The 27,113-nt window shown below is 44.0% G+C and overlaps 1 protein-coding gene across 1 annotated transcript; it reads right to left on the reverse strand.

Moving 5' to 3' along the window:
- Positions 1-511: 511 nt before the first annotated feature.
- Msantd5 (Myb/SANT DNA binding domain containing 5) lies at positions 512-19,792 on the reverse strand. Its single transcript, XM_076935269.1, is given in 5 exon segments — positions 512-541; positions 543-799; positions 1,096-1,401; positions 1,899-1,986; positions 19,703-19,792. Coding segments are annotated over 5 exon segments (771 nt in total).
- Positions 19,793-27,113: the final 7,321 nt, after the last annotated feature.

Raw genomic sequence — 27,113 nt, forward strand, 5'->3', positions numbered from 1 at the left:
AAATACGTCCAAGGTAAGACTAGCTCTTCAATTATTTTTTCATTGCTGTAGATGAGCCAAGGTCTGTGTATTTGCTAAGCAATTGCTTGACTGCCCAGCTACATCTGTCGCTCCAGGCATTTCGCTTGCTTGGCGGAGAATTTGAGACTGTGAAACACTGGACAAAGATTCTGTAACAAGGGGGCTAGAGAATAAAGGCATGAGCAGGTGCCTATGGAAGCAGAGGTTGCCTTTCGTAGGAGAGGAGACTCCATGCCAGGAGTCAGATGGAGATAGATAGGGGAGGGCAAGTTGCAGGGGACCAGGGAATGAACCTCAAATAGCAATTCGCTGCTCCTCTTTACTTGTGGACCCTGTTGAAGTGACAAGGATGAGGCATGAGGGAGTTCTTCATGGACCTTCATTAAATTCTACATTTTCTTCTCTTATGAGGTAGAGAAAGATGCCTAAATCCACAATACTGCATGATCCTGAGGTTTACAAGGAATAAACAGGGAATCTCCACTTCTCTTCATTGGGGATCTTGGTGTAAATCACAGGTTGTCACAGGTTGACCATGGCTTCTGGAGGCTCGAGTCTTCTGGGACAAAGCCAGGAAGTAGGTGTGGAACTGACAATGGATAGCTGGGATTCCAGGGCTCCCATGTGGGAAATGGGGAATCCTCCTGCGACATCATCGGCAGTGGATTCCCTTGAAGCTGTGCAGAAGGAACGGTGATGCCATAATCCGAGGGCTGGTACCTGGGAGGTTGAGGGTACACAGGGAGCATGGAGTCACCAGCCCCATCATAGAGAGGACCTGAGAAGGAGAAGAAACAGAGTTCATAAGAATGTCACCCTCACTTTCTCTGAATCACATCTAGCAATGGTGTGTCCTATGTGGCATGGTCTACCCTGAACATGTCCAAATTCCATTTACTTGGGGTGACAGAGGAACACAGACAGAGAGGACACACATTTATTTTGCTATGTGCAATGGAGGCCTGTGAGAATGGGGATTCCCACACTGTGTGCTCTGCTCGTGCTCATGAAGGAGCGGTCACCTGATGCTGCTCTTTAGAGAACTTGAAAAGGTTCTCTACAGAATAGACTAACCTGGGAACCAGCTTTCCTGGGGACTGGAGCCCAGGATCCTGTACAGGGCCTCTGCATAAGGAGAAAACAAGGGTTCAATCCCTGGTCTCTCGTTACAGAGAGTCCTGTGCAGATCCTGCAAGCTCCGCAGTAGGTGGAAACAGCTTTTCCAGCTCTTCTTCAGGCCCCGGTGATAGAGGCGCTGGCAAAGAAACTTGGTCTTCTTGTGGTTCTTCTTGCCTGTGTGGCCCATTTCCTGTTCAACTACTTCCCACTCCTGCAGGAAGACTCTGATTTCAGGGTCAGTCCATGAGCTACGGGCATGACCTGCAAAGGACAGAGGGCTGTGATAAGTGCCTTTGATGCAATGTACATGCGCATCTGAACTCGTCTTAGGGACCCTTCCTGCACACTGACAAGCCAGAAGTGGCCTCATTCAGTTACTAAGAGATTAGGAACAGTTGCTTGCAATCCCAGGATTACTATCTGTCCTGCTCTTAGCAGCATGGATCACACTCACAAGTAAGCGTGGGTGTCTTCAGTTGTAGAAAATATATTACAGAATAGAAAGGGCTGTGTACAGGACAAGTACTACCTGGAGACATTGTCCCTAGCTAGACTCAAGGCTCCTCTCTCCCCTCCCACGGAGGCACTAACAACCTCCAAGACTTAGGGTTTTGTGCAAGAAGAACAGAAACCTGGGACCACTGAGTTCAAGTCTATTCTTGACACATCTGGGGTCTTGTATATATGTCTGTACATCTCAGGAAAAAACAACAATAATAGAAGATTTTGGTTTTTAACTCAGAGTTGCCTCTGAATACCTGAGGGCTTTTGTCCTGCCCCCTTCACACTATTTCCCACGTTCGATTCTTCGGTGTTTCCCAAACTTTCACCTTGGTTTGCTTCTTTCTGTTCAGAAATGAAAAAAGAAAATATTAAAACCATTTTTGTGTAATGAGAATCTCTCTGTCTCTCAGCTGTGAGTAGATTCTGGAAGCGGCTTCTTGCAGCATTGCAAAGACAATGGACTCTTCCTGATCTACAGATGCTGGTTCATTCTCACCTAAGGGGAAACCTTGGTGGTGAAGTGTAACCAGGGAAAACATTCATGTATATTGGAGGAGCTCTCAAAGCCTTTCTGTGTCTCTCTCTCTCTCTCTCTCTCTCTCTCTCTCTCTCTCTCTCTCTCTCTTTCTCTCTTTTTCCGGTTTTTTGAGACAGGGTTTCTCTGGAACTCACTCTATAGACCAGGCTGGCCTAGAACTCAGAAATCTGCCTGCCTCTGCCTCCCTAGCCACTCTGTTTTTAAGACCTCAGCCACTCCCCCCATTTCACTTCCTCCCTGAACTCCCTTTTGTTATCCTAGTAGTGGAAATCCATATCTATGCATCCTTATAAACTCCAGCTTTGATTCAAATATATTAAGACATCAGATGAATTAGATGAACAAATAATTATAGGTCAAGGAAAATGTAAAAAGGGTGCATGGCATGTTTCTATAATCCCATCTCTTTTCTAAGAGGTGGAGGCAGGTTCAGAAGTTCAGGGTCATTGTGGCTGTACAGTGGGGTGTGGCCTAGCCTTGGATCAACAAGATGCTGCCTTAAACAAAGGAAAAACCAGAGAAGCCAAGTACAAGGAGAGGACCAACTTCTGTATGTCTGCAAATTGCAGATATGGCTTCAAATTCAAGGTAGTTCGCCATGTTTTGCCAAGTTGTCTTGGCTATGAACACAGTCCACAGTGCTTTCCATGAGGCTTGCTTTGAGTACCAAATGATTTCATATTCACATGGAGAGGAGATGCATGCCAGAGGCACACATTTAGCTATAAAATTTATGAAAGCAATTGAAGACAAATATTCCAGTAATCCTCCACAAAACACAAAAGTGGATCCCCCCACATGGCCTTCCAAATCACCTGCATTTTCCTTCCAGAGCTTGGGTGTGCTTCACAGAGTCTTGGAACTGGGGTTCGCTGTGTCCTGGTGGGTGAAATAGAGTCTGGAGTGTGGAGGTGGTGTGTTCACTTCCCTGGGTTTCTGGAAGCCTGACAAGCAGGTGGAGATCCAGTTGTTTATAAAGCTCTGGAATGTGACTGAATCAATCCCAGCCTCCCTGGATAAATAGGGTAGAGCAGTAAAGGTTAACCAGGAGCCTTTAATCTCATCTCAGGAGGCTGAGCCAGGAGGATGGCTCAGATTTTAGAGAATCTTAGGCTATATAACAAGTTCTAGGCTCAAATTTAAATATCAAACAAACTATGTACAAACAAGCTCAACTATTTATATTAGTCAGTTTTCTGTAGAGCAACAGAAATTGTAGAATAAATCTCTCCATATATATGCATGTATATATATATATGCATCTATATATTTAAGTATAAATATATTCTTAAAAGGAATTTATTAGAATGACTTACAGGCTATGGTTCTAATCTGGCTGTGACAGCAAAGTCTAAAACTCCAGGTGTGTCTTAGTCGGCTTCTCTTCTTGTCTTCGGGAAATGCTAGATTCCTGAAGAAGCAGGCTCCACTGCAGATGAAGGAATGGACTTGCTAGCCAAGTGATGATTTGCAGCCAAAGAGCAAGTGCTTCCTTCTTCCATGTCCTTATATAGGATTCTAGCAGAAGGTGTGGCTCAGATTAAAGGTGTGTTCCCTCCATGCCTACAGATCCAGATGAAAAATTTGTTTCTTCCAGCCTTGGGATTAGAGGTGGATCTACCGATTTAAAATTAGGGAAAAAAATCAAATAAGTTGGGTCCTCATTTTTGATGTTAGTTAATAGCAAATATAGTCAAGTTGACAACCCAAACCAGTTATCCATAGTTTAAATTTATTTTTTGAGACAGGGTCTCTTTCCATAGTCCTGATCATCCGGGAACTCACCATGGAGAGTCCCCATTCCTTTCTGTCTGCCTCTGCTTTGCCTAATCCAATGCTGTGATTAAAGGCATGAGCCACTGTGCCCAGGTAATTTAATATTTGACACATTTACTAAACATGTTCATATGACCTAAAGTTACATTGTAAACATGAAACATATAGATTTTTAACCCTTTATTTTGTAAATAAAAATCATCTCTAAAATTGTCGCTGATCTATGGTAATCGGGGAAGGAGGATATGGCAATATCACCAAAAGGTACAAAGAGAAACAGAAAGCAGTGGAGGAGATCAGGGAGCAGCAGGAAGCCAAGGTCTGAGGAAAAGGCAGGAATGGCAGAGCAGTGGGGACTCCTATGATGAAGGCCATCCTAGATTTGGCCACTCTGGGCCTAGCCACCTAGACTGGCCATCTTTCATTTCATCTCAGTACTGTCACCAGCCTGAGTGACTGTGTCCAGAACCCTTCCCTGCTCTAGAGAAATATTCAGCTGCTTCTTCTAGCAGGTGTGGTGGAAGGTGTTGCTACTAGATTCACATGAATACAAAGGAAACTGGGGTACAACATGTATGACTAATTTGAACAGGGAACCACTTCATTCAGTCCAAGGGTAGAGAAAACTCTCATTCTTTCTGTTCTTGGGGTTTCTTGGTTTGAGTTTGCTGGGAAAGGCTCTCGAGGATCCCAAGTAACTATCCTGCAACCTACTTGGAGTCAAGAATGACCAATAGTTGCCGGGCGGTGGTGGCGCACGCCTTTAATCCCAGCACTTGGGAGGCAGAGGCAGGTGGATTTCTGAGTTCGAGGCCAGCCTGGTCTACAAAGTGAGTTCCAGGTCAGCCAGGACTACACAGAGAAACCCTGTCTCCAAAAAGCAAAAAACAAAAAACAAAAAAACAAAAACAAACAAAAAAAAAAGAATGACCAATAGTTTTGCCCCTTCCCCACTTCATCTACTAGTCACTGTGATTAAATCCAGCAGTCACACACTCATGTGATAAAGGGAAGGGAAAGCCATTGGTTCATATAAGGGAACAGAGTTGGGCTTTATTGGGTGATTTTAATATTCATTTTAAGCATCAAGACAAGAGAAACTCAACTTGGATGAATGGGTGTGAACTCCTAAGAAAGTTGCCCATCTACTCTCTTTTGCTTTATTCTTTAGTCTCCTTTGAAATATTCCTTTTTCCTTTGTATCTTTCTTCTTTTATTTCTTCTTTCTTTGTTCACCCAAGCTCTCAACCATGTTGGCAATCACTCACTGGACATTTAACTTTTCAATCAAAGCAGTGCTGAGAACATAGAGCTGGCCTATTCTTTGCATAACCTTCTTAGCTGAGGCACTTAGCCAGTCAGAATACAAAGTATCTATATTTTCCAGTAATGCAACAGGTTGATTCATTTATTAATCTATTCACAGGTAAGGGGCTAAGGTAACACAAGAAAACAGTTTTAAGGCTTTTTATGTTCATTTATGTTTTTTATTAGACAGCAGTAGGAAACTAAGAAATACCCAAGAACTGGAGGAAGGGCAGAGAAACCAGAATCAGAAAGTTCATTGGTGCCAGGTCTCAGAGTCATATCTAAGCTAGAAAACTCTTCTGTCCTATTTTCTCACTCACAAGTCTGAGGGGCTCATGCTGGTTCCCAGATGTAGACAGCTGTGCTGATGACATATCTGAATTCAGTGGTCTAGGATGTCTGCCTATGGTTACCTCCATAGGCCCAGAGGCTGAAAAAGGCCCAGGGTAAAGGGAATCTGAGCCCCATATCAGGACAGGCTTCGTAGGTAGCCAGTGTCACATGAAACCTTTGTCTTTTTTCAGAATCTTACTCCAGGGCTTCCTTGAAATTTCTAATCCTCTCATGAATACTGAGTAAAGCTATGTGTGATGTGTCCTGCATTGAGAGGTCAGATGAGGGTGTGGGATCTCCTGTTACTGGAGTTACAGAGGGTTGTGAGCCACCATGCATGTACTGGGAATCTAACCAAGGTCCCCTGGAAGAACAGCAAGTCCTCTTAACACTTGGTCTTTCCTGCCTTCCATGGTGATTCTTTTGGAGACAGAGTCTCAGTGTGTAGCTCTAGCTGGTCTTGCTATGCAGACCAGGCAGGACTTGAACACACACACCTACCTTTCTCTGTCTTTGCAGTAGTGGGATTAAATTGTCCACCACCACAGCACACTAGGAAGCTGTCTTTCACAAAACCAAACCAAATGTGAGTATAGTAATCCTTATTCCTTTCAGTGGTCCCTGTATATAGTCCTACCCCTGAAATTCATGGAAGATGGTTTTTACATCAAGAAAGAGTTTAGGATAAATATTAACATTAGTAAATGTCTACTCTTCAATGAAACACACCACATATTTTTTGGTAGAGTACCTTTTTGTTTCTAGCAATTTTTAAGTGTTTCATGTCATTATAATTTTATATACATATAATAATTAACACAGTTATCCAGGATACCCATCTATGTCAGTATTAACATCAATGTCCCAATCCTGTCTCTTTAGAAGGAATGAAAATGCTCACAGAGCGCAGGGCTGCAATCCCAGTGCTTTGGATCAGGAAGATCCTGATTTGTATCTAAACTTGGTTGTCTATGAAGAGCACAGAGGAAGGGGCGAGAGATTATAGTATAGAAAGTCTGCTGTGCTTTCAACTCCTTAGTACTCACTGACATAAATGAAAGTATCCCAGAGCACCCAGGACACATTTATTTTATCATCATGTATTTCTAGGTTCCATGTTTGCTGGGCGGCGGTGGCGCACGCCTTTAATCCCAGCACTTGGGAGGCAAAGGCAGGCCGATTTTTGAGTTCGAGGCCAGCCTGGTCTACAGAGTGAGTTCCAGGACAGCCAGGGCTACACAGAGAAACCCTGTCTCAAAAAACCAATATATATATTCCATGTTTTCACTTCATTGACTGTGTTTCCACTGCCGAGTTCCTACAGTGGGACCATGCTTGACAACTCAAAGACACATATGGACCAGGCAGAGTCATTTACCCATCACATATAATCCTAAGACCTGCTTGAGCCACATTTGGTTAATTCCCCAGCCTTTTAAACCCTGACAACAGGACTTGGTGTATAATTCTGCTCCAAGCCTTCAGGTTTCCTTCAGAGAGCACCATTGAGCAAACTTGATGTTGTATTTAGGTGGAAAGTCAGTGAGCAGTAACCTGGGGACCCCTGGAGTCTCTACTAAAGACTCAGTGCTACAGGAGCTAACCTGTAGTTACTAAAACCAGACAGGCAACATTCCAACCTTTTTCTCACTCCCCTTTCCCAATGAACAGGATCATAACACACTGAAGAATGACAACAGTTAGCCAGGACAGTCTGCATGTATAGACTGTCCAATGCCTTAAAATTTGGGCACATGTAATTTACAAGGATTTCTTCTAAGCAATTATTCAAGATCCACAAAATGAGATGATGCTGTTTGAGGTTCCGCTCAGGTGTCTGTAGTGTTCAGCGGATCTCTCCGTGGGAGCAGGCAACACAGCCTCCCACAGAAGTTTCTCCACAGTATAGACCTGGGGCAAGAGACTGGAGCAGCTTCTGGAGAAGTGTCTGGGCATCCACTACATTTCATATCAAAGACCATTTGCTCCCCCATGAGATGGGCAAGTTCTCAGGACCTCTCACATTGCAGTGCCTGAGTCATACAAACCATTTGAGGCTTGGCTCCAGCAAGAAAGGCTGTGAGAGGCTAGAGGTAAAAGTGCAATCCAGTTACAGCAAGGGACCCCAGCAGTTTTGGAGATGCCGGTAAACCATGAGATGATCATAAAGAACAGCAGCAGCAATGGAGTGGGGTAAGCACATGTCTAGAAGAGAAGCTGTTTGTACTACAAAGGAGAAGTGACCCAAGCCCTGTAGTTACAGAAGCTTCTCCAGACACTGAAGTGTCCCACAGAAGCTCGGGCACTACAGAAGCCCCATGGTATGAATTGTTTTACAAACTTACAGAGGCAAATGCATTGACTATTGTCTGAGTTGTCAGAGGATGGGATTTTTTTATGAGCCTGTATATAAGACTTTTGACAATTTGTGTAAGGTAAGGAAGATGCTGCTGCTGCTTGGTTGTTCTTAGTATCTCTGGATAAATTGCCAAAGGAAAGGAATAAGTTCTGTGATTAAAATTAACCAACTTTTAGAATCTCAGTGTAGATTGAAGGACCACAATTAATTTGGTGATAAAACTGAATGGCAGGAGATATGTGGGAATAGTCAAAAGGTTTCTATGTGTTCCCTGGATCTTTGCTCTAGCAGCCACAGAGCCTGAGTTATGGGAAATCAAGCCAGAGTTTTCATTAAAAGGATGGCTGGGTTACAGTGAAAATTCATGTGTCAACCTGGGAGGGTGTCATGGTTAACATGTGGGCTAAAGAGTGGGGTCCTGTATCTTGGGGTGTGGATGTGTAGGAGAACCTCTACTGAAGCTGAGAACATTGAAGCATCAGCATAAGATGGACTCTACCCACACACCCTTAAATCCTGCTGTCTTGGATGGGGTTTCTATTGTTGACTCAAAGCACCACAACTAAAAGCAAGTTGGTCTGGAAAGAGCATATTGTACTATTTTTTCTTCCTTCCTTCCTTCCTTCCTTCCTTCCTTCCTTCCTTCCTTCCTCCCTCCCTCCCTCCCTCCCTCCCTCCCTCTCTCTCTCTCTCTCTTTCTTTCTTTAGCAGAGGGATGAGGGGAAGAACCAGGGAGGTGAGGGGCGAGGATTCCAGAGTAGTGGAGCCAAAAGTGAGAGATTGGGCAGGGCTTACTTAAGTCACACAGGGTTGTATACCACCATGCATGTTCATATTCTGGGGGCACCTTGCCCAGGTCCTCTGGAAGAACAGCAAGTCCTCTGAACTGTTGGCTCATCCCTACAACTCCTGGGATTTTGTTTTAGATACAGAGTCCTACTGTGCGTACAGCCCTGTTTTATCGGGTACTTGCTGTGTATATCAAGATGGACTCTAATTCTGCCTCCCAGGGACTGAGATTAAAGGTTGCAAAACGACACCGGGCCAGGTTTATATTTGCATTTATTTGCCAAGCTTTATGGAGTGAACTGTGGGGCCCAGTTCACACTTCTCCTGCCTCGCTCCAACCTGCCTGCTTCCCACACGTTGGACTGCAGACCGCTGGGATGGAGCTGTGCACCCCTCTGCTCTTGGTGGTACTTTCCTCACTATGCTTCACCTGGACAGCGGCAGGCAGTGCTTTGCACAGGATAGAAACCTTGCCTTCTTGAGTTTCTGCAACAACTGCTCTAGCAGGAGCTTGTTCCTGAGACCTGGGGCTTTTCTCTATCTCCTCCACCTCTGCCCATTATCTCCAGCTTCTTCATCTCTTTCTTTCTCTTTATTCTCTATAGTCGCTGTCACACCAACTCTGCTGTGTCCAACCTAGTCTCTTTCAAATTCCTCCCTAAATCTGGGGCGATGCCCAGACACAGTCCCCTTCCGGGTTTTCAACCATACTGCTTCACTTCCTGGTACCTGCAGCTTCCGGGTACCTGCAGCCCCGCCTCCTGTCATTGGAAGCTAACCCCTGTCCCATTGACCAGGACTTCTGCCACTTTTTTTTTTTTTGTCATATCCCCCTTTGCAGAGTAGTCGACCACAGTCCGTCTCAGCAGTTACTACAAATTAACTATAGTTTTGCAGAGTGACATTTAAGAATAAATTCAGGCCGGGCGGTGGTGGCACACGCCTTTAATCCCAGCACTTGGGAGGCAGAGGCAGGCAGATTTCTGAGTTCGAGGCCAGCCTGGTCTACAGAGTGAGTTCCAGGACAGCCAGGACTACACAGAGAAACCCTGTCTCAAAAAACCAAAATAAATAAATAAATAAATAAATAAATAAATAAATTCAGAGTTAAAAAAATTTTCCCATATGTGTTTTTCCACCAAATGTTTACATACGTGAAAAAGTTACTCATATATGATAAAACCAGTAAGGCAGGTTAACACTTCTGTTTGTAGGTCTTTTATTATTAATTATTTGCTCTTTAAAATTGTCACAGTGTCTCTCTCAGTAGCCCAGGGTCTAATGCAATTCTGGACAATATTCTTGCCTCATCCTCCTGAGATGGTGCTAAGAAACTTCTGTTTATCCTGTCTTGACCCACACCACACACGGTAGGGTGTGTCTGATTCAATCATATCCCACAGCTTTATAAGGGGCTGGATCTCCACAGAGTCTCAGACTTGCAGAAGCCAGAGAAGTGAAAGCACCTCATTGCTCCACACTCCAGGCTCTGTTGGACCCGTCAGGACACAGTGACTGCTGGTTCCTTCACTCTGTGGAAGCCCAGAGGGAACATGCCAGTAACTTGGAAAAGCCAACTCTTGTGTCTTTTTGTGAGGGTGGCTGGATTTTCATTGTTTCTGAAACTACCTTACAAGTAACCCTGGCTGGGCTGGGATTTATTTTGTGAACCAGGCAGGCTGTCCTCCACCTTGCAGTGTGATCCTTACAACTCTGCTCCCATAGTGCTTAGTCCACAGGCCTGAGCCACTCTGCCTGGTGCTGAAGAACTCTCAGAGGCACTGAAGAGCATCTCTCATAGAATTCTCCCTTCTCCAATAATGTGACTTCATTTCCTCCTCCAATGCAACATGTTGAGGTGTTGATTCAGTATGTACGTTTTACAGCAAAGAAAACTGAGCCATGCTATAGCTGATAACTTGTAAGGACCCATAACTGTGATCTGGAGAAAGACCAGCATGATATTCAGGTCCGGCACCTTGGTTCTGCTTGCTTTGTTTGTTGGTTACTTAGCTCTTTATGTCAAGGCAGTCTGGAGCATGATAGATAGTCCCTGCCTGGTCGAAAGTATCCAAGGATCCCTCTGACTCAGTGTTCTGACAGCTGGAATTCCAGATGTGAGACACAATAGGCAATTGTCTTTTAACACAGGGTCTCAGGTATGGCTTACTCTGGCTTTGTAATCATCGTGTGCTACAATGGCCTCAAATATGGTCTGTCTGTCTCTCCCTTACTTTCTGAGTGACAAGGGATTCTCTAAGTACATTCTTTTGCTATTGTCTCCTTTTGACATAAATTCTTAGTCTGCAGCCCAGGCTAGCCTTGGTTGAACTCCTTCTAAGGCTGGAAATACGGGTTTGTGTCAGCTGACATGGAGAACAGATCTGGTTTTAATTTATTCATGTATTTTGAGACAGGGTGTGAAGCAGCCCAGGCTGGCCTCAGACTTACTATGATTCCAAGGATGACCTTGAACTTCCTGTGCTCCAGTCTCACAGAAGTGCTGGGGTGACGGGCATTCATCACCCTGCTCAGATTTTCATCGATTTCCCTTCCATTCCTGACTCTGTCTCTCCTTAATTCTTATACCACACGGCATTTCTTTACTTTTAATTTACTGTAATCTCTCAGAGGCCAGAATATTCTAGGGTTCACAGTGAATCAACACTGGCCTTGAACTTCAGCTGATGCCCCTTCTTCTGTCTCATTGCTGGGAATACAATCTTCAGCTTGTTTTTTAAGTTTTAGACATATTATTTTTTACTTAACCCAGGTTTGTCCTAGAACTCAGGATGTGGGCTAGGCTAAACCCTGAGTAATTGTCTTCCAAACTCAGTTTTCTCTATGAAGTGAGTCCATACCATCAGTTATTAATAATCTGGCATTTTGTTGTTGTCATTTTCTGAGACTGGTCTCATTCTCTGACTAAAGCTGGTTCAAACTAGTGACTGCCCTAAGCCTTCCTCTCACATGCTGCCATACAGTGCGTTTGTACCAAATGTCTAATTTAGTTACTAAGAGAATCCTATCACATGAGTGTAGTCAATGCAGTTTACTTTGTTGTTGCTGTTTAGAGAGCCACTGAAGAAACCGAACATTTGGCTGACATCCTCGACAGAAGCCATATGGAGACCAGGAAGTAGAGAATCCCCCAGGCACCAACTCCTAAAGGTCTGCCTATGTGGGAAAAATATTTTGTCCCATATTCTCCTCCCCAGTCAGAACTGCTTTCCTAGGCCTTACATAGTGCCGACTCTGGGCACAAGGGAACTCGTCTCAGCTTTCTGAGATCCTGATTTTCAGCCATGGCTCTGAAGGAATGGGACTGAGTCAGGCTTTGAGCTTCAAATGGGAAAGCTTCCCAGGCGGGCAGTGTACCCTAGAAAACCTTCTCTACTCTTTGACATATTGTATAAAAGAAAACACACTTGCACTTGTCACAGAGTGACCATGTCTTGTGGTTGAAAGGGACTCAGGAACATGCTAAATCCAGAGCTTGCCCACAAGGGTTCCTCATTTCCCAAACGTTCATACATCAAAGTCTGGCTGGGCAGTATGAAGAAGAGTCTCTGGAAAATGGCCAGTTGAGCATACTTGTAAACTCAACTGCTCTCATCAAAATCCTCTGTCCCTAGCAGGTCCTTCAGACAGATCATGGAGTCACTGGGAAATCAGTGTCTTCCTGTAGGAATGGGAAACTGTTGAACGGGAAGGTTGGCCCTCCAGGGACGGAGATCCTGAGAAAGTCTAGAGCTGTTTCCCAGAGGCTCTAACACAAGGGCCTGAAGAAGAGCTGGAGTAGCTGTTTGCACCTGCTGCTGAGCCTGAAGGATCTGTACAGGACTCTATGTAGTTAGAGACCAAGGTGAGGACCCTTGTTTTCTCCTTATGGGGAGGCTGTGCCCAGGATCCTGGGTTCTAGGCAGCACAGACACATTTCAGATTGGTTCTTTAATATTTTTACCTTATATTCTAGAGAGTGGCAACCACAGGCACAATTACTCCTCTTCCCTAAGCAGAGGAAAGAATGACAAGACCACCCACTACCCACACGTCTACCTGCATACACAGGAAGATCTCGCCATTCTCTAGAAAGGCCTACCTGTGAGCCTTGTGGACTTGGATGTGTTCAGAAGAAAAATGAAGAGGGAATTTCACAGGCAGAGAAGAACTAGAGTGTGGAAGAGATGCTTATCAGTTGTCTGTTTTCTCAGATCCTCTCTGTGATGGTTCCACCCACCTCCAGCTTGCCCTATATCCTCATAATTGAGAATTCTTGACAGGTTCAGTGTACCTCCAAATACCTATGTATACCAGCCTCAGGACTGGAAAATGACTTCAATTGTCCCCATCACCAGTGACAATGCTAGAGGATCATTTCAACGAGAGCTCCCCATGATCAGGGCCATAGATGGTTCATGCCTCCGACCAAGGAGACCCCAGCCTCCTTCAGAAGTTTCAACCTCAGACGGCAATCCAGATCATCAGCGAAGGTAACAATCTCAGTCGTCCTCTCCCTGAAGAACTGTGGATACACTTTGTCCTTTTGTAACTGGTACCTGTGCCCACCTCATACCAGAATAAAATTTGATATTAAGTGAGTGGACAGGACTCCATTCTTTATGCCTTGTTCTTGACCTTCCAAGGAAACTATAACTATTGAAAAGTAGGGACTTGAATAGGGTGGGATGGTCACCTAGAAAGGTGCTCAGGGAGCTGACTTTTCCTCTCTCTGTTAGTCTTCTCTTGTGGAGGCTTCATTTCTAGAATGGCAACTTTTAGTGCCAGGAGAGCTGTTCAATCCCATCTCTACTCTCTCTTCTGTGGTCAGAGAGTTTCTGTTAACTGTGCTCATGGTTTCTGGATAAACTGAAGACATGACTGCTCATGTTATGCTTAACCAGGGATTTTCTTGTTGTAAATATGACAGAGAGAAGCCATCCAGGGGCATTTGTGAGAGCTCAGAGCAGACAGAGAATAGAGCAGACTGAGCATGTTCAGAAGAGTAGATGTGGCCAGGATTAAAAACAAGGGCAGAGATAAGAACTAGAGAGTGGAACATGGAGAGAGGGGGAGCTCAGGAGAACAATGGGAGGTGGAAAGGCAAGAACAGGAGGAAGGGAGAGAGGGAGGCCGAGGGTCACAGACATTAAGTAGCAGGATTATAAAGAGAATGAGTACCTGGAGGGAGCTAATCCTGTGAGTTGCATTCTTTTTTTTTTTTTTTTTTTTTTTTTTTTAATTTCATTCCAAATAGATTCTTCTCTCATACAATATATCCCAACAACACTTTCTCTTCCCACCACGCTTACCATCTACCCCCTCCCCTGCCCTCTGGATCCACAACCCCTTCAGCATCCCTTCATAAAAGAGCAGGCTTCCAAGAGACAACAATCAATTATACACACAAAAAGAAAATACCACAAGACAAGGAAAAAGCCATCAACTGAATCTAGACAAAGCAACCCAACAGGGGAAAAGATTGTCCTAAGCGCAGTCCAAAGTGTCAAAGACACACCCACTCCCACACTTAGGAGTCCTACAAGAACAACAAATAACAAATATGCAGAGGACCCAGTACAGATCCCTATAGGCCCGTCAGTCTCTGTAAAAACCATACGTGTCCTGCTTAGTTGATTTGGTGGGTCATGTTCTCCTGGTGTCCTCTAGCCCCTCTGACTCCCACAATCCCCCCCTTCCATGGGATTCCCAGAGCGCCAATGGAGACCTCCACTTTAGACTCCACATAAAAGCTTAACTGTGGATCTCTACATTTGCTCCCACCTACTGCCGGAGGAAGCCTCTCTGATGACAACTGGACGAGGCGGCAATCTCTGAGCATAGTAAAATATCATTAGGAATCATTGACAATTTTTTTTTTTTTTTTAAAGACCAGTCGTGTTTGGTTCGACTCTAGATCTCTAGACTATTCAGTTTCTATTTCCTGGCCTTTCAAGAAGTGTCAGGCATGGGCGCCCTCTCACGGAGTAAGTTAGCCTCCTGTTAAATCAGACACTGCTTTCTACTCTCACAAGTTCAGTACCGCCATTACCCCAGCACATCTTGCAAGCAGGACACATTGTAGGCCAGAGGTTTTGTGGCTGGGTTGGCTTATTTAAGGTATGGAATGAGACAGAGTCTTACCCCATAATTCTAACTGTCCTAGATCTCGCAATGTAGACCAAGTTGGCGGGCAACTCACAGAGATTCACCTACCTCTGTCACAGAAGTGCCCGGAATAAAGGCATGCGCCACCCTGTCTTGTTGGAGTGTTGTTTTTGTACACTGTGTGAAGAAGTGTCTCTGTCCTTCCTTCCCTGCCTAAGGCACCTTCTGATTGGTTAAAGTAAAAAGCCTATGACCTATGGCAAAAGACAGACTAAGAATAGTAAGGTGGGACTTCCGGACAGAGAGAGGAACTCTGGGAAAGAGAGACGCGCGGGAGATTTGCTACTGAGATGTGGAGTAAGTTGGGTGTATGAAACTGAGGAGATAACTAGGCAGAACTTAGTATAAATGGGATAATGGAGTTACGAGCTAGTTGGGAACAAGCCTAAGCTAAGACCAAAAGTATTATAAATAAATATAAGCATCTATGTCATTATTTGGGAACTGAGGTGGACATATAGAAAGACCCACGATTGCATTTGGTGCTCAACGTGCGGAAGAAAATCCAAACTTCCTAGAGCCTGAGGAAAGTCTTGGGTGGAAGGCGGTTTCCTAGCCAAAGAGCAGGGAAGAAGCAGGAGACTGCCAGAGGCTGAGTGCTTGACTTCTTTAAGAAGCCCTTGCTGAGCAGGAAAACCAGATCCACTATCAGAGCCTCAGGGCACAGAAGGGTCGGAGCAAGCTTTAGAGAGACCTAGGTGGCTGGAAGACACATGGGAGCCAGGCCACTTGGGGTCCATGTGCATGCTTAGACACTCAAAGCATTCCACAACCACCGCCCACCCCATCCCCAAGGCACAGTGGCACACGCAAGCTGACCGCGTGGCGGGGCAGGCTGCGCCTCTGCCATAACTGAACAGCAGAGAGGCTGAAGTCAGCCCATACTACTCCAGTGAGAGTCTTGGTGCAAACAGAGGTCAGAGGAAGCTGCCCTGGGGCCTACGCATGTGGGCCCAGAACAGACAGGCTACGGACCACAGTAAAGCACCCATCCTACACAGTCTGTGAGTTACTGGCAAAGTGAACAGATCAGGTCCCTGCACTCCAAACAACGGAAGCCTCGGCTTTTCCAGTAAACTGCTGGACTGAGCGAAACACTGGGTCCACCTATTCCCTGTGAGCCCAAGGGCTGGGGCGGAGCCAACAGCCAGCTTGACTAGCTAGCTGAACGTCTGGACCAGGGCTACCCGCAGTGGGAGGTGCAAGCTGAACAGCTCGACAGAGACAACAAGCAGAAGATATCTATCTAAGCCCAGACAGGAGCCTTTGAACAGGTAAAAAAAGCTGTTTGGAATTATGCTTCAGTGCTAAAGAAAGAAAAGAAAAGAAAAAGTTTAAAAATTAATAAAATAAAGTCTCTTTAGGAAGAAGAGAGTTACAGATTGAAAAGGAAAAATAATTCTATGTTTAAAAATGAAAAACAACGACACAGGGCGTCTGGATTCCATATAATTTTATTACAATTATCAGCATACAAATAATTATACTTTCAGTAACAATTGCAATTTTAGATATCCCGTTTAAAAGAGATGAGAATAAAACAGACTTAGAGAAGGAAAAGACTGAAAAAATAAATGCTGGAATGAAGGCAATAGAAAAGAGATTGGAAAATCCTGCTTCAAAATGAACGATCTTCAGAGGTATCCAATCCAAAGCCTAGAGTCACAAGGTGACATTCAACTAGCTAGTTAAATTTAATGGCAGCCTATTAAATTTCTAGATAAAGAGGCTTATGCTGAGTTAAGAATACAGATCTGCTTACTGATACTACCTTAGAGCCATGTCATACTGTTGATTATACGTTTCATCTTGTAGAGTTTGGAGAATCAAAGTATGTATGCATATTAGTGCATCCTACAACTGATTCATACTCAGGATTTTAGTACACTTTTGCCTTAAGTTCTGAGAGAAATTATTCTGAGATTGCACATTTATTAGAGATGATGGCTATCTTGGAAATGCCTTTACAAATTAAAGCTAATGATGCTTTATAGGTATCTATTAGAATACAACCATATTTTAGACATTATCACCTAGAACGTGTTACAGGTATATCTTACCTTCTTGCAGGTCAGGCGATCATGAAAGAATCTAGCTATGCTTTAAAGAACATGCTCACACAGCAGAAGAGGGACATGGGATCTTAAGCCCATGTGGTTTGAATGAAAATGGCCCCCGTAGGCTCATAGAGATTGGTAGTATTGGAAGGTGTGGGCTTGTTGGGGTAGGTGAGGCCTTATAGGAAGTGTGCCACTCAGGCATGGGCTTTGGGGTTTCAGATACTCAAGTCAGGCCCAGTGTCTCTCTTCTGGTGCCTGGGGATCCAAATGTAGACCTCTCAGCCTCCTCTCCAGCACCATGGCTGCTCGCATGCCACCATGCTTCCCATCATAATGAAAATGGACTAAATCTCTGAACTGTCATCCAGTTCAAATTAAATGTTTTCGTTTATAAGAGTTGCCACGGTCACGGTGTCTCTTCCCAGCAATAAAACCCTAACTAAGACACACAGATAAACCTTTCTTTCCCCACACTGTATCTCTCAGGACTGTGTTCATTGCCACATTAAGGTCACTAGCACACAGAACTGGTGAGGAGAGAGATGGAGTTTGATGAAAAATGGCTCTTCGACTTTGGAACAGGTTCGAGTCAGGAATGTGGAAGAGTTTGCAGGTTCACGTTAGAGAAGTCTGAGAATGCCATCAATGTCTTTCTTTATATATCATTTATTACTTTTTAAATGTGCATTGGTGTTTTGCCTGTGTGTATGTTTGTATGAGGGTGTCAGGCCCCCTGGAGCTGGAGTTACAGACAGTTGTGAACCACTGTGTGGGTGCTAGGAATTAAACCCAGGCCCTTTGGGAGAGTAATCGGTTCTTTTAACCACTGAGGCATCTCCCCGGCCCCCATCATTGATGTCTTAATGGGACATTCTGGTGAGGGTTCACAATACTGTAATTCCAATAGCCATGTAGACAGTAAGGACTGCTAATGAGACCTCAGATAGAACTGAGACTCTTATTAAAACTGGGACTAGAAGTCATGCTGCATTATGGCAAAGGGCTTCTGTATATTCTGCATGTCCTGAAACTTCAATGGAGGTTTTCAGTTCAAAAGCAGTGAAGTTGCTGGACGAACTTTAAAGGCAACTTAGCCTTCAGGTTGTAGCGTGGTTGCCATGAGCTGCTTTTAACCAGGTTTACATTTTGAGAATTGTAAGTGAACAAGCAGAAGAGGAGTTGAGAGATTTACATTTTGGTCAGGAAAGGAGAACAAGCAGAGTTAAAGGCGTTGACTAAGCAGATGCAGATGAAGTGACAGGAGTTGTTAAAGATCAGTGACATGAAACAGACACAGTGAGGTTTGCACTGGGACAGTAGCAAAGGGCCCTCAGGGCATTCAGGAAGTGGCAAGATCTCACCCATCCAAGGCTCCAGGATGTAACACTGGAAAGGAGAGCTGGGGAGGTGGCCTGCTGGAGATAGGCTCCACAGAGGAATGTGTTCTTTGTTTAGTTGGTTGCTTTGTTTGCTTTGCTCTCCGCAGGCACACAGAGGCTACTGCAGCTGTGGTCCAAGGGGCCCGGCTATTGCTTGAGATGGCAGCAGAATGTGGCATTGTCCATAGGGATACATTTCCAGGCTTACAGAATGCTGGGGTGTGGGATTATGGAGGCTGCCACCAAGGGTTTTGAGAAAGGCCTTTGGAGCAAGAAAATCTGTAGCAGGAATGGATTCCTCAGTGGAAGCAAAGAAAATGGAATTAACAGTTCCCAGAAATGGAAGGATTGGAAAGATATATAGATTTTTCAAAAATGAAAACATGAACTAGGTGTGGTGGTACATACATGTACCACCAATGTAGGCTACATAGTCTGAGCCCTTTGTCTTACATATACACAAAAATAAATAAAATTATATATCTGCATAAATGAGTGTATGATTTTGATGGAAATATGTTTCAGCTCATTAGTAACCAGTGAATTAAAATCATTACAAATTTTAGAGGACCTAAGTTCATCTCCCAGCATTCACATCGAGTGGCTCACAACCTTCAACAACTTTAGGTCCAAGGAATCCTCTGGCCTTTGTGGGCACTACACCATATATACTTACCTCACACAATTATATGCACATTGTTTTTTTTTTTAAAGACTAAATAGAAGTAAAAGTGTCTTCATTATTTTCTGAATAACAGTAGCTGGAATGGAAAATGTCAATCAGCTGGTAAGTAGCTGAGGCAATCATGGTAACATTTACATATTGGAGTAGTATACAGCAGATAAAATGAACTGAAGGTATGCATGTGTTAACACATATATATATTTGAAAATGTTATGAAAGTGATTCCAAAAGGCATGTGATGGAGTGGTTTGTGTGTGTGTGTGAGTGAGTGTGAGAGAGAGAGGGAAGGAGGGAGGTTCTGAAGCATGTTTAAAACATAGCAATGGAGAATCAAAACATCCCATAATTTCAGAAAATTGGAGCTAAAAAAAAAAATCCTTCAACTTTTCATCCGTATAGCTTCCTTGTTTTAGAAGGCAGAGAAATGGTAGAGCTAACTCAGTCTTGCCTCCCTCCCCGACTCTCCCTCTCAGTCCCCTTTCCTTCCTTCCTTCCCCTTTCCCTCCTTGTCTGGGTCCCTTACACCTTTCCTTTCCTTCCTCATTCCTTCCATCTGTTTACCAGTTATTTAGGTAACAGTTTGGGTTAAGAATTTCATAACTATTTTCTGACGTGGATTTTGCACATAGCAGTCATCACGGATGGGAGCCCCACCCACCTTACCTCAGTGCGTGTTCCTGCTCTCACTGCATCCAGCTCCTTGCCGCTTGCCCTGCAGCTGTGTGGACCAGGACGTGCACCTTTGGCTTTCATTACTGCCCTTTATTCCCTGACTACTGTGGGCTCTTCCGCTCCGTGTCATCTGGGAACTTCATGAAAACACTCTTTCCTTGCCAGACATGCTGTGGGTGGGGGTGGAGAGAGGAAGGGGAGCTGGTGGCCGGGTTGTTTAACACGCCCCCGTGAATCTGTCCATGCACTCAGCTGCAGAGGACATCCAAAACAGCGGCTTCATCGTCTTGCCACCATTACTAAATACCTGTCTTGGTTTCTACTGCTCTGAAAAGCAGGGGGAAGGAGGTCCAGCTTATAGCCAGTGGGTGACCATGGGCCGGCAGAAACCAGGGCAAGGTTCATGGCTTGCTCATGGAAAGAAATACTGGACTCATGGCCCAATTGGAAAGCAGACTACCTATTCAGGTAGAAATGGCAGCAACAGTTTCCACTGTCAGGGCCGAGGGGTGGCCGAGGTAATGCAATGCTTGATGAAGAAAGGGGGCCAGGCCCTTCCCCTTGGACAGAGGGAGAAAACAGGGCAGAATCCTGCTGAGAAACTTGTTTTTCACATTGTCATAGAGACATCACATCACTTACTAATGTTTGCCGTGTCCTCTCAGCCTGTGTTTAAAAAGGAACAAAATATTGACTGACCTTAAATTCATCATCAGAACATTGAAAAAGAAAGCCAGCACAAATGTTAATATGTCATTGACACACAGAATGCAGAGCTTGTTAGCAGGACAGTCAGAAAGATAGCAAGACAGACTCACAACCAAGCTCTAAACCAACATAATTAAACTTTAATCTACATGTTTCTTCTCCATGTACAAGCCATATTCCATGTCTGTTCACGTTCCGTATCTATGGTGATTAGATCATGAAATGTCCACCATGGGCTCGAGTATTTGAACACTTGGGCACCTGATGGTAGCCCTGTTTACAAAGGTTGCGATGCCTTCAGGAGGGTGGGGCCTTGCTGGAGGAACTGGGCGGTACCTTGAGGCCATAACCTAGCCTCACTTCCTCGTTGCTCTCTGCCTCCTAATTTGGCTTCTTCTTCTTGTACCCATGCCTTCCATGTCCTGCCATACTGCATCACGGTTCCCTACATTGTTTGTTGTCAGGTACTTTGTCCCAGCAGTGAGGGAAGTGGTAAGACACTGCACAGTTGTAGCAGGAGAATCTAATGTAGGCAGAATGTCCGTTTCTCTCTGTTAAAAAGCAATGTGACTTAGGAGCTCTTTTGGTTTGATCATGGGATGTCTGTTACTTTTGAGGCTCCCAGAGGTGACATATTGTGAGTTTAGGATAGGAAAGTGAGGTACCCTTTTCTAGCTCCCAAGAAACCAGAGCACAGAAAACATTCTGGGATTTGCTAGTTTGGATCTAGAATGTTCCCCAAACCCATGTGCTGATGGCTTGGTCCTCAGCCTCTGACAATTGGGAGGATATGGAACTTTTAGAAGGTAGAGCCTAGTGGGAGGATGCTTAGTCACTAGGGAATGTGCTTGAGGATATTGGGACATGGCCCTTTCCTCTTTTTGATTGGGTTTCCAGTGGCCAGATGTAATCAGTTTCCCCTGCCACATACTTCCAACATCGTGTGCTGCTTCACCACAGGACCAAAGGCAACAGGACCAAGTGAACATGGACTGAAACTCCCATAGCCAGCAAAGTGAACCACCACATTGGCTTGCATATGTGCAAAATGAGGGAGATGCACCTCTCCACACCTGCACAAGTCAGTTCAAAATGGACCAAAGATCGTTACGTAAGGCCTTAATTCAAAGACCCAGTGTAGGACCTGAACTCCAACTTGCTATAGAAAATGAGAAAAACACTTTTCCATGCAGCCATAGGCAAAGACATACTGAAAAGCTCCCTTAACAGCCCAGGAAGTGATCGGCAAAAGGAGTTACATCAAATCAAAATGCTGCATGGCAAAGAACCCATCAGCAGCTAAAGAGACAGAATGGGTAAAATCTTTGCTAATTGTATGTATATCAGAAATATGCTAATACCTGGATTCTATAAAGAGCTCCAATAATTTTATAAGCAAAAACCAAACAAATCAAAACCCTGAGTCACTCAGTCAGTAAATGGACCAATGAGTAGACAATACAAATGATAGGCTGGGGAGATTGAGTGCCAGCCGCTACAGCACAAAGCTTGAGTTTGGATCCCTAGTGCCCATGTGAAATGCTCTGCATGTCTGCATATGAACCTGTAGCCTCAGCTCTGAACAGGGGGAAGGAGGCCTTGCTGGCCCCAGAAAGTGATCAGTTCAATGAGAGATTGTCTCAAGCGAAGAAAGTGGCCTATAATAGAAGATAGCCTCCGCCCGTACATGTGTGCTTGTGTATACTCAGCTGCATACATACATGCTTTATGCACATATACCACACACGCACATGCACACCAATGAATTTTTAAAAGGTCATTTACAAATGACCAATAAATATGTGAAAACAGTTGAGCTTCCTCAGTCATCAGGGGGAATAAAAATTAAACTGCTTTGAAATTCCACCTTGCGGGCAGTGGTGGCACATGCTTTTAATCCCAGCACTTGGAGAGAGCAGAGGCAGGTGGGTTTCTGAGTTAGAGACCAGCCTGGTCTACAGAGTGAGTTCCAAGACAGCCAGGGCTATATAGAGAAACCCTGTCTCAACAAAACAAAACAAAACAAAAACAAAAAACCAAAACAAACAAAAAAACCTAAAAAATTTGAAATTCTACCTCATCCTGGTAAGACTGGCAATCAGACAGAAAGAAAAATGACAATACATTCTGGCCATGATGTAGAAGAAAACCTTTATGCATTGGACCTCATATAGGGCTGTAAACTGATGTAGCCATTTTGGAAATCAGTATTGACGTTCCTCAAAAGACTGAAAATACAACTGCTAGAAGATCTAACTATATACCCAACTGGTTCTAACTCAACATACCACAGAGATATTTGAACAGCCATTGCTGCTTTATTCACTATAGCCAAGGCGTGGTTAGTCCAGATGTTTATGCACGGTTGGAAGGGTAATTAATGGACATGTCAGGTATGTCCATGGTGCTAGTTTATTCAGGAGTTTGAGAAATGGCTTAGTGGGTAAGAGCACTGGCTGCTCTTCCAGAGCACCTGGGTTCAACTCTCAGCATCCACGTTGTTGATTCACAAAAGTCTCTAATTCCAGTTCTAGGGGATCTGATGCCCTCTTCTGGCTTCCATGGACACTTCGTGCATGTAGTACACAGACACAAATGCAGTCAAAACACTCATACATGTTGTCTTAGAGCTACTATTACTGTGATGAAACACCATGACCAAAGCAACTTGGGTAGAAATAATTTATTTCCAGGTAATAGTCCATCATTTAGGAAAGTCAGGGTGGGAACCTAGAGGCAGGAGTTGATACAGAGTCCATGGAGTGGTGCTGCTTACTGGCTTGCTCATCATGGCTTGTTCAGCCTGCTTTCTTACAGCACCCAGGACCACCAGCCAGGGGTGGCACCACTCCCAGTGGGCTGGGCCTTCCTACATCATGAATTAAGAAATTATCTATAGGTTTGCATATAGCCTAAAGCTTATGGAGCTAATTTCTCAGTTCAGGTTCCCTCCCTCAAATGACTACCATTGACATAAAACTAGCCAAAACACATATAAAATAAAGATAAAGGAAAAAAAATCTTCTCTCCTGCCATAGTGTAACACTTACACTGTGTTAAGTGAAATAAGCCATATCCAAAGAAAACATCACATTTTCCCATTATATGGAATCTTGATTTAACTTTATATATATGTATATACACATATCCACACACACATACCCACACACATGCACATATATATGTATAGAACATGAATATGTAAGGAGACTGTGAGAGGTGAGACTCTAAATGAGGGCGGGGATAAGAAAGGGTGGTGGGGACTTGAGACAGTTGGAGGGCATTTTGCTCTTGCAGATGGTTTGCAGGACAAGGTGGGTGGCTCATCACTCTCTGAAGCTCTGCCTTCCAAGGGTCTGGCCCCACACTCTTCTGGACTCTAGTGCCCTGCTCTCATATGTACATACACATATATACACGTAACAGAAAATAAGTGAATCTTAATAAAAAGAAAGCATGCTGCAATATCTGTGGCATGAGAGCAAAGAGGAGCCGCTTTGAGGGAGGAAAGGGGTCTTGTGAGAGGGGAGAGGGAAAGGGGGGGGGGGGTCAATAAAGACCAAGTACGGTATTGTGAGGACATCATGATGAACCTATTACTTTGTATAACTTTAAAGAAATGTTTTTATTTCTTTCTTCCCCTCCCTCTCTCTCTTGGTTTTTTGAGACAGGGTTTCTCTGTGTAGTCCTCGTTCTGTAGACCAAGCTGACCTTGAACTCAGAAATTCGCCTACCTCTGCCCCCCAAGTGCTGGAATTAAGGGCATGCGCCACCACTGCCCTGCCTCTCGAGTTGACTATCTTGAATACTTTGTCTTGGCAGCAGAAAGATGACTAATAGTTTCAAGCCTAACTTATTGAACATGGAGCTGCCAACAAGGAGGCTGAGGGGCATGCAGTGGCCCTGCTGAGAGTCTGGGTTGAATGGGAACCAGTGTCGTGGGTACTGAATGAAGTGTGGGCTGAGTTCTGGCCTCAGTGAGTCCAATGAACTTTCTGGTATCTATTTAATTCAGTGTACCTAAATCACCCAGGGGCCAATGACCCTTGTGACTCCCACTGCCTCAGAATAGGAAAAGGTTCATGCCAGAAGCCTGCCCAGCACCAGTTCTCTCTGGAAGACAGTGATGGGTGCATTGGTTTATTTCAGGAGCAAAACTTAGTCGTTTGAGGGGTAAAATTGCTTATTTTTTTAAATATATGACTTAACTCTTTGGTATCCTGTGGTCGTTAACAACTGCTCTTAGCAGGTGGGGGAGGGGTCGAGTAAGTAAAGAAATTGATTACTCTGGCCCCTTGTTCTTTTACTCAGAAATCTTTCACTGATTGGCAAGAGGCTCAGAGTTTCATTAACTCTGTGAGCCAGAGAAAAAGGAAAAGAGAGTCATGCATGCAGAAAGAAAATCTTTTATGCAGGTAATATGTAACACACACTCACACACACATACTCTGGTTGGGCCTGACCACCTACCTTATCAACTCCACAAGTGTTCATGCACACTTATAAACAGATATCTAAACTTACATATGCATATATACACTTGGAATCAAAAGCTCCCATGAGAAAGTTCCTACGAGCAGCACTAATGCAGAAAAAAACCCTCACTCATTCTGGATGAAAAAGAAGTTGCAGCCTTTATTGCTCACAGAATAACAAAGGCCCTTTACCTTTTTATTGCTGAAGGTTATAAAAGCCTCAACTCTCTATGGGTGAAAGAATGAAAAAGCCCCTCTCTATTGACATTCTTAGTTCTTAACATTATTCTCAGGATAAACAATCACATCGTATTCCAAGCATCTTTACATTCCCAAAGTTTATAGCAAGTTTAAGACATAAATTCAAATCATAAATCAAATAAGGCGTTACACCAGAAATGTTCACATGTGTTTCCATTAAGACTAGTACATAACTAAGCATTCATTATATGCTAGATCCATAAGTTCATTATAAGCTCAAAGCAATTTTTATATTACATGTCAGTATGGTTTTGTCAAAAGGCAATGCATCTGCCTTGTGCCTCATTAGTTTTGAAGTCAAAATGTTATCTTCTGTCCTTGAACCTATAATAAATTGTATATTCCCAGTTTATGACCTTTAGTCATCAGATGCTGGTTTCTTGGCTAGCCTAGAAGAAAAGTTTAACCTGATTGTAAATTTGTTCCAAGTCTGCTTTCTGTCCTACTGTATTTAGCCCATGACAGGTGAAGATTTACAGAGCTCTATTTGCAGCTTTCATACTATAGAGGGCTCAAAATTACCTGTATAAATTTAGGAATTCTATAGAATCATTATTATCACCAGTTTATCTACATACCATTATACATACATGATACATCTACATACATGATAATAAATCTTCATTGATCTGCAGAAAATCTGCCTAATAGGTAGGTTGATGCCCAAGAATCATTAGACTATGTAATAATGACAGGAAAGGCATATCAACAACAAAAATCAATCCTGAGTTGAGATCTCTGAAGACTCTGCAATTCAGAGTTAACCCATTGCAGTCATGCAAAATGATGGGCCAACTCCAGAAAAGTCACTTCTTAGTTTTAGCCTTTCCTAGATGGCTCCTGAAAGGTTCATGCAAAAGCAAAAATGTGCTGAGAAGAAACTTGACATAACTTTGGAGCTGATAAAATCTGGAACTTCAAAGACCTTTGGATTGTTCTGGAGATACTGATAGATTCTGGCTCTACTAACTCTGGCACCAGCATCTCTAGGTTCAACTAACTGTGGGTTAAAAGTATTTGAAAAACAAAATACCACCCGTCTTATGCACACACACGTCTATCATTCTCTAAACAGCACAACGTAGCCACTATCTGCTTATTATGTTTAGCATTGTAAGTGACTCAGAGCTGATTAAAGTACATGAGAGTACCACATTGGTTTTATGCAAATATAAACAGTTACATATGAGACTGAGCACCTGTGTGTTTGGGGGTCAGAGTGGTTCCCAGAATTTAGGCTCCATAGATACTTGAGGGTACCTGCCTTCTTAGAAGGGTGCATAAACCTCAGAGTCAGCATTTCCTGTTCTAAGAGTTCATCTCTGGAAACACTCCCATAGGATGAAGCTACCTGGTAGCCTTGGGTGAAGTTACATGGTGGCCTTGAGACCTAGAAATAGAGATAGGCATACTATCCTGAAACCTGAGAGAAGGAGTTTTGGGGTTGAGGGGTGGGGGATCAGGGTAGCATTAAGGAAATGTTAAGTTTGAGATGCTTCCGAAACACCCAGTGAGGGTCCCAATCCCATATTTGGATGGTTTGAAAGTTGGGAGGTCAGGGATATCCAACTGAAGGAGTGAATTAGCAAGTCTTCAGCAAGTGTATGGTCTTTAAAGCCAAGGGTACAAACTCCAGGAAAAAATACACTACTAGGGAAGAGTGTGGATTGATGTGGGGACATGGGGAGGGTGACCCAGTGACAAAGGCTGGTTACATGTGTTTGCTGAGCTAGGAGGCAAACCATGACATTTGTTGAATCATGGGCCAGCGAGAAAACAGATTGGAGGAATGGGAGTGGGCATCACCTTACAGATGGCTTTACAGATGGCTACCTTGAATTAAATCAGGTTTGAGAACATGGAGGTCAGGTATAACCTTGACAGAGGAACTTTAGAGAAATGGAGAAGCCATTGACCAGACATGGAACTGGAGAGGAGATGGCGAGACTGGGAAGTAT

This window comes from Arvicanthis niloticus, chromosome 6 (genome assembly GCF_011762505.2).
Source record: "Arvicanthis niloticus isolate mArvNil1 chromosome 6, mArvNil1.pat.X, whole genome shotgun sequence".
Lineage (NCBI taxonomy): Eukaryota > Metazoa > Chordata > Mammalia > Rodentia > Muridae > Arvicanthis > Arvicanthis niloticus.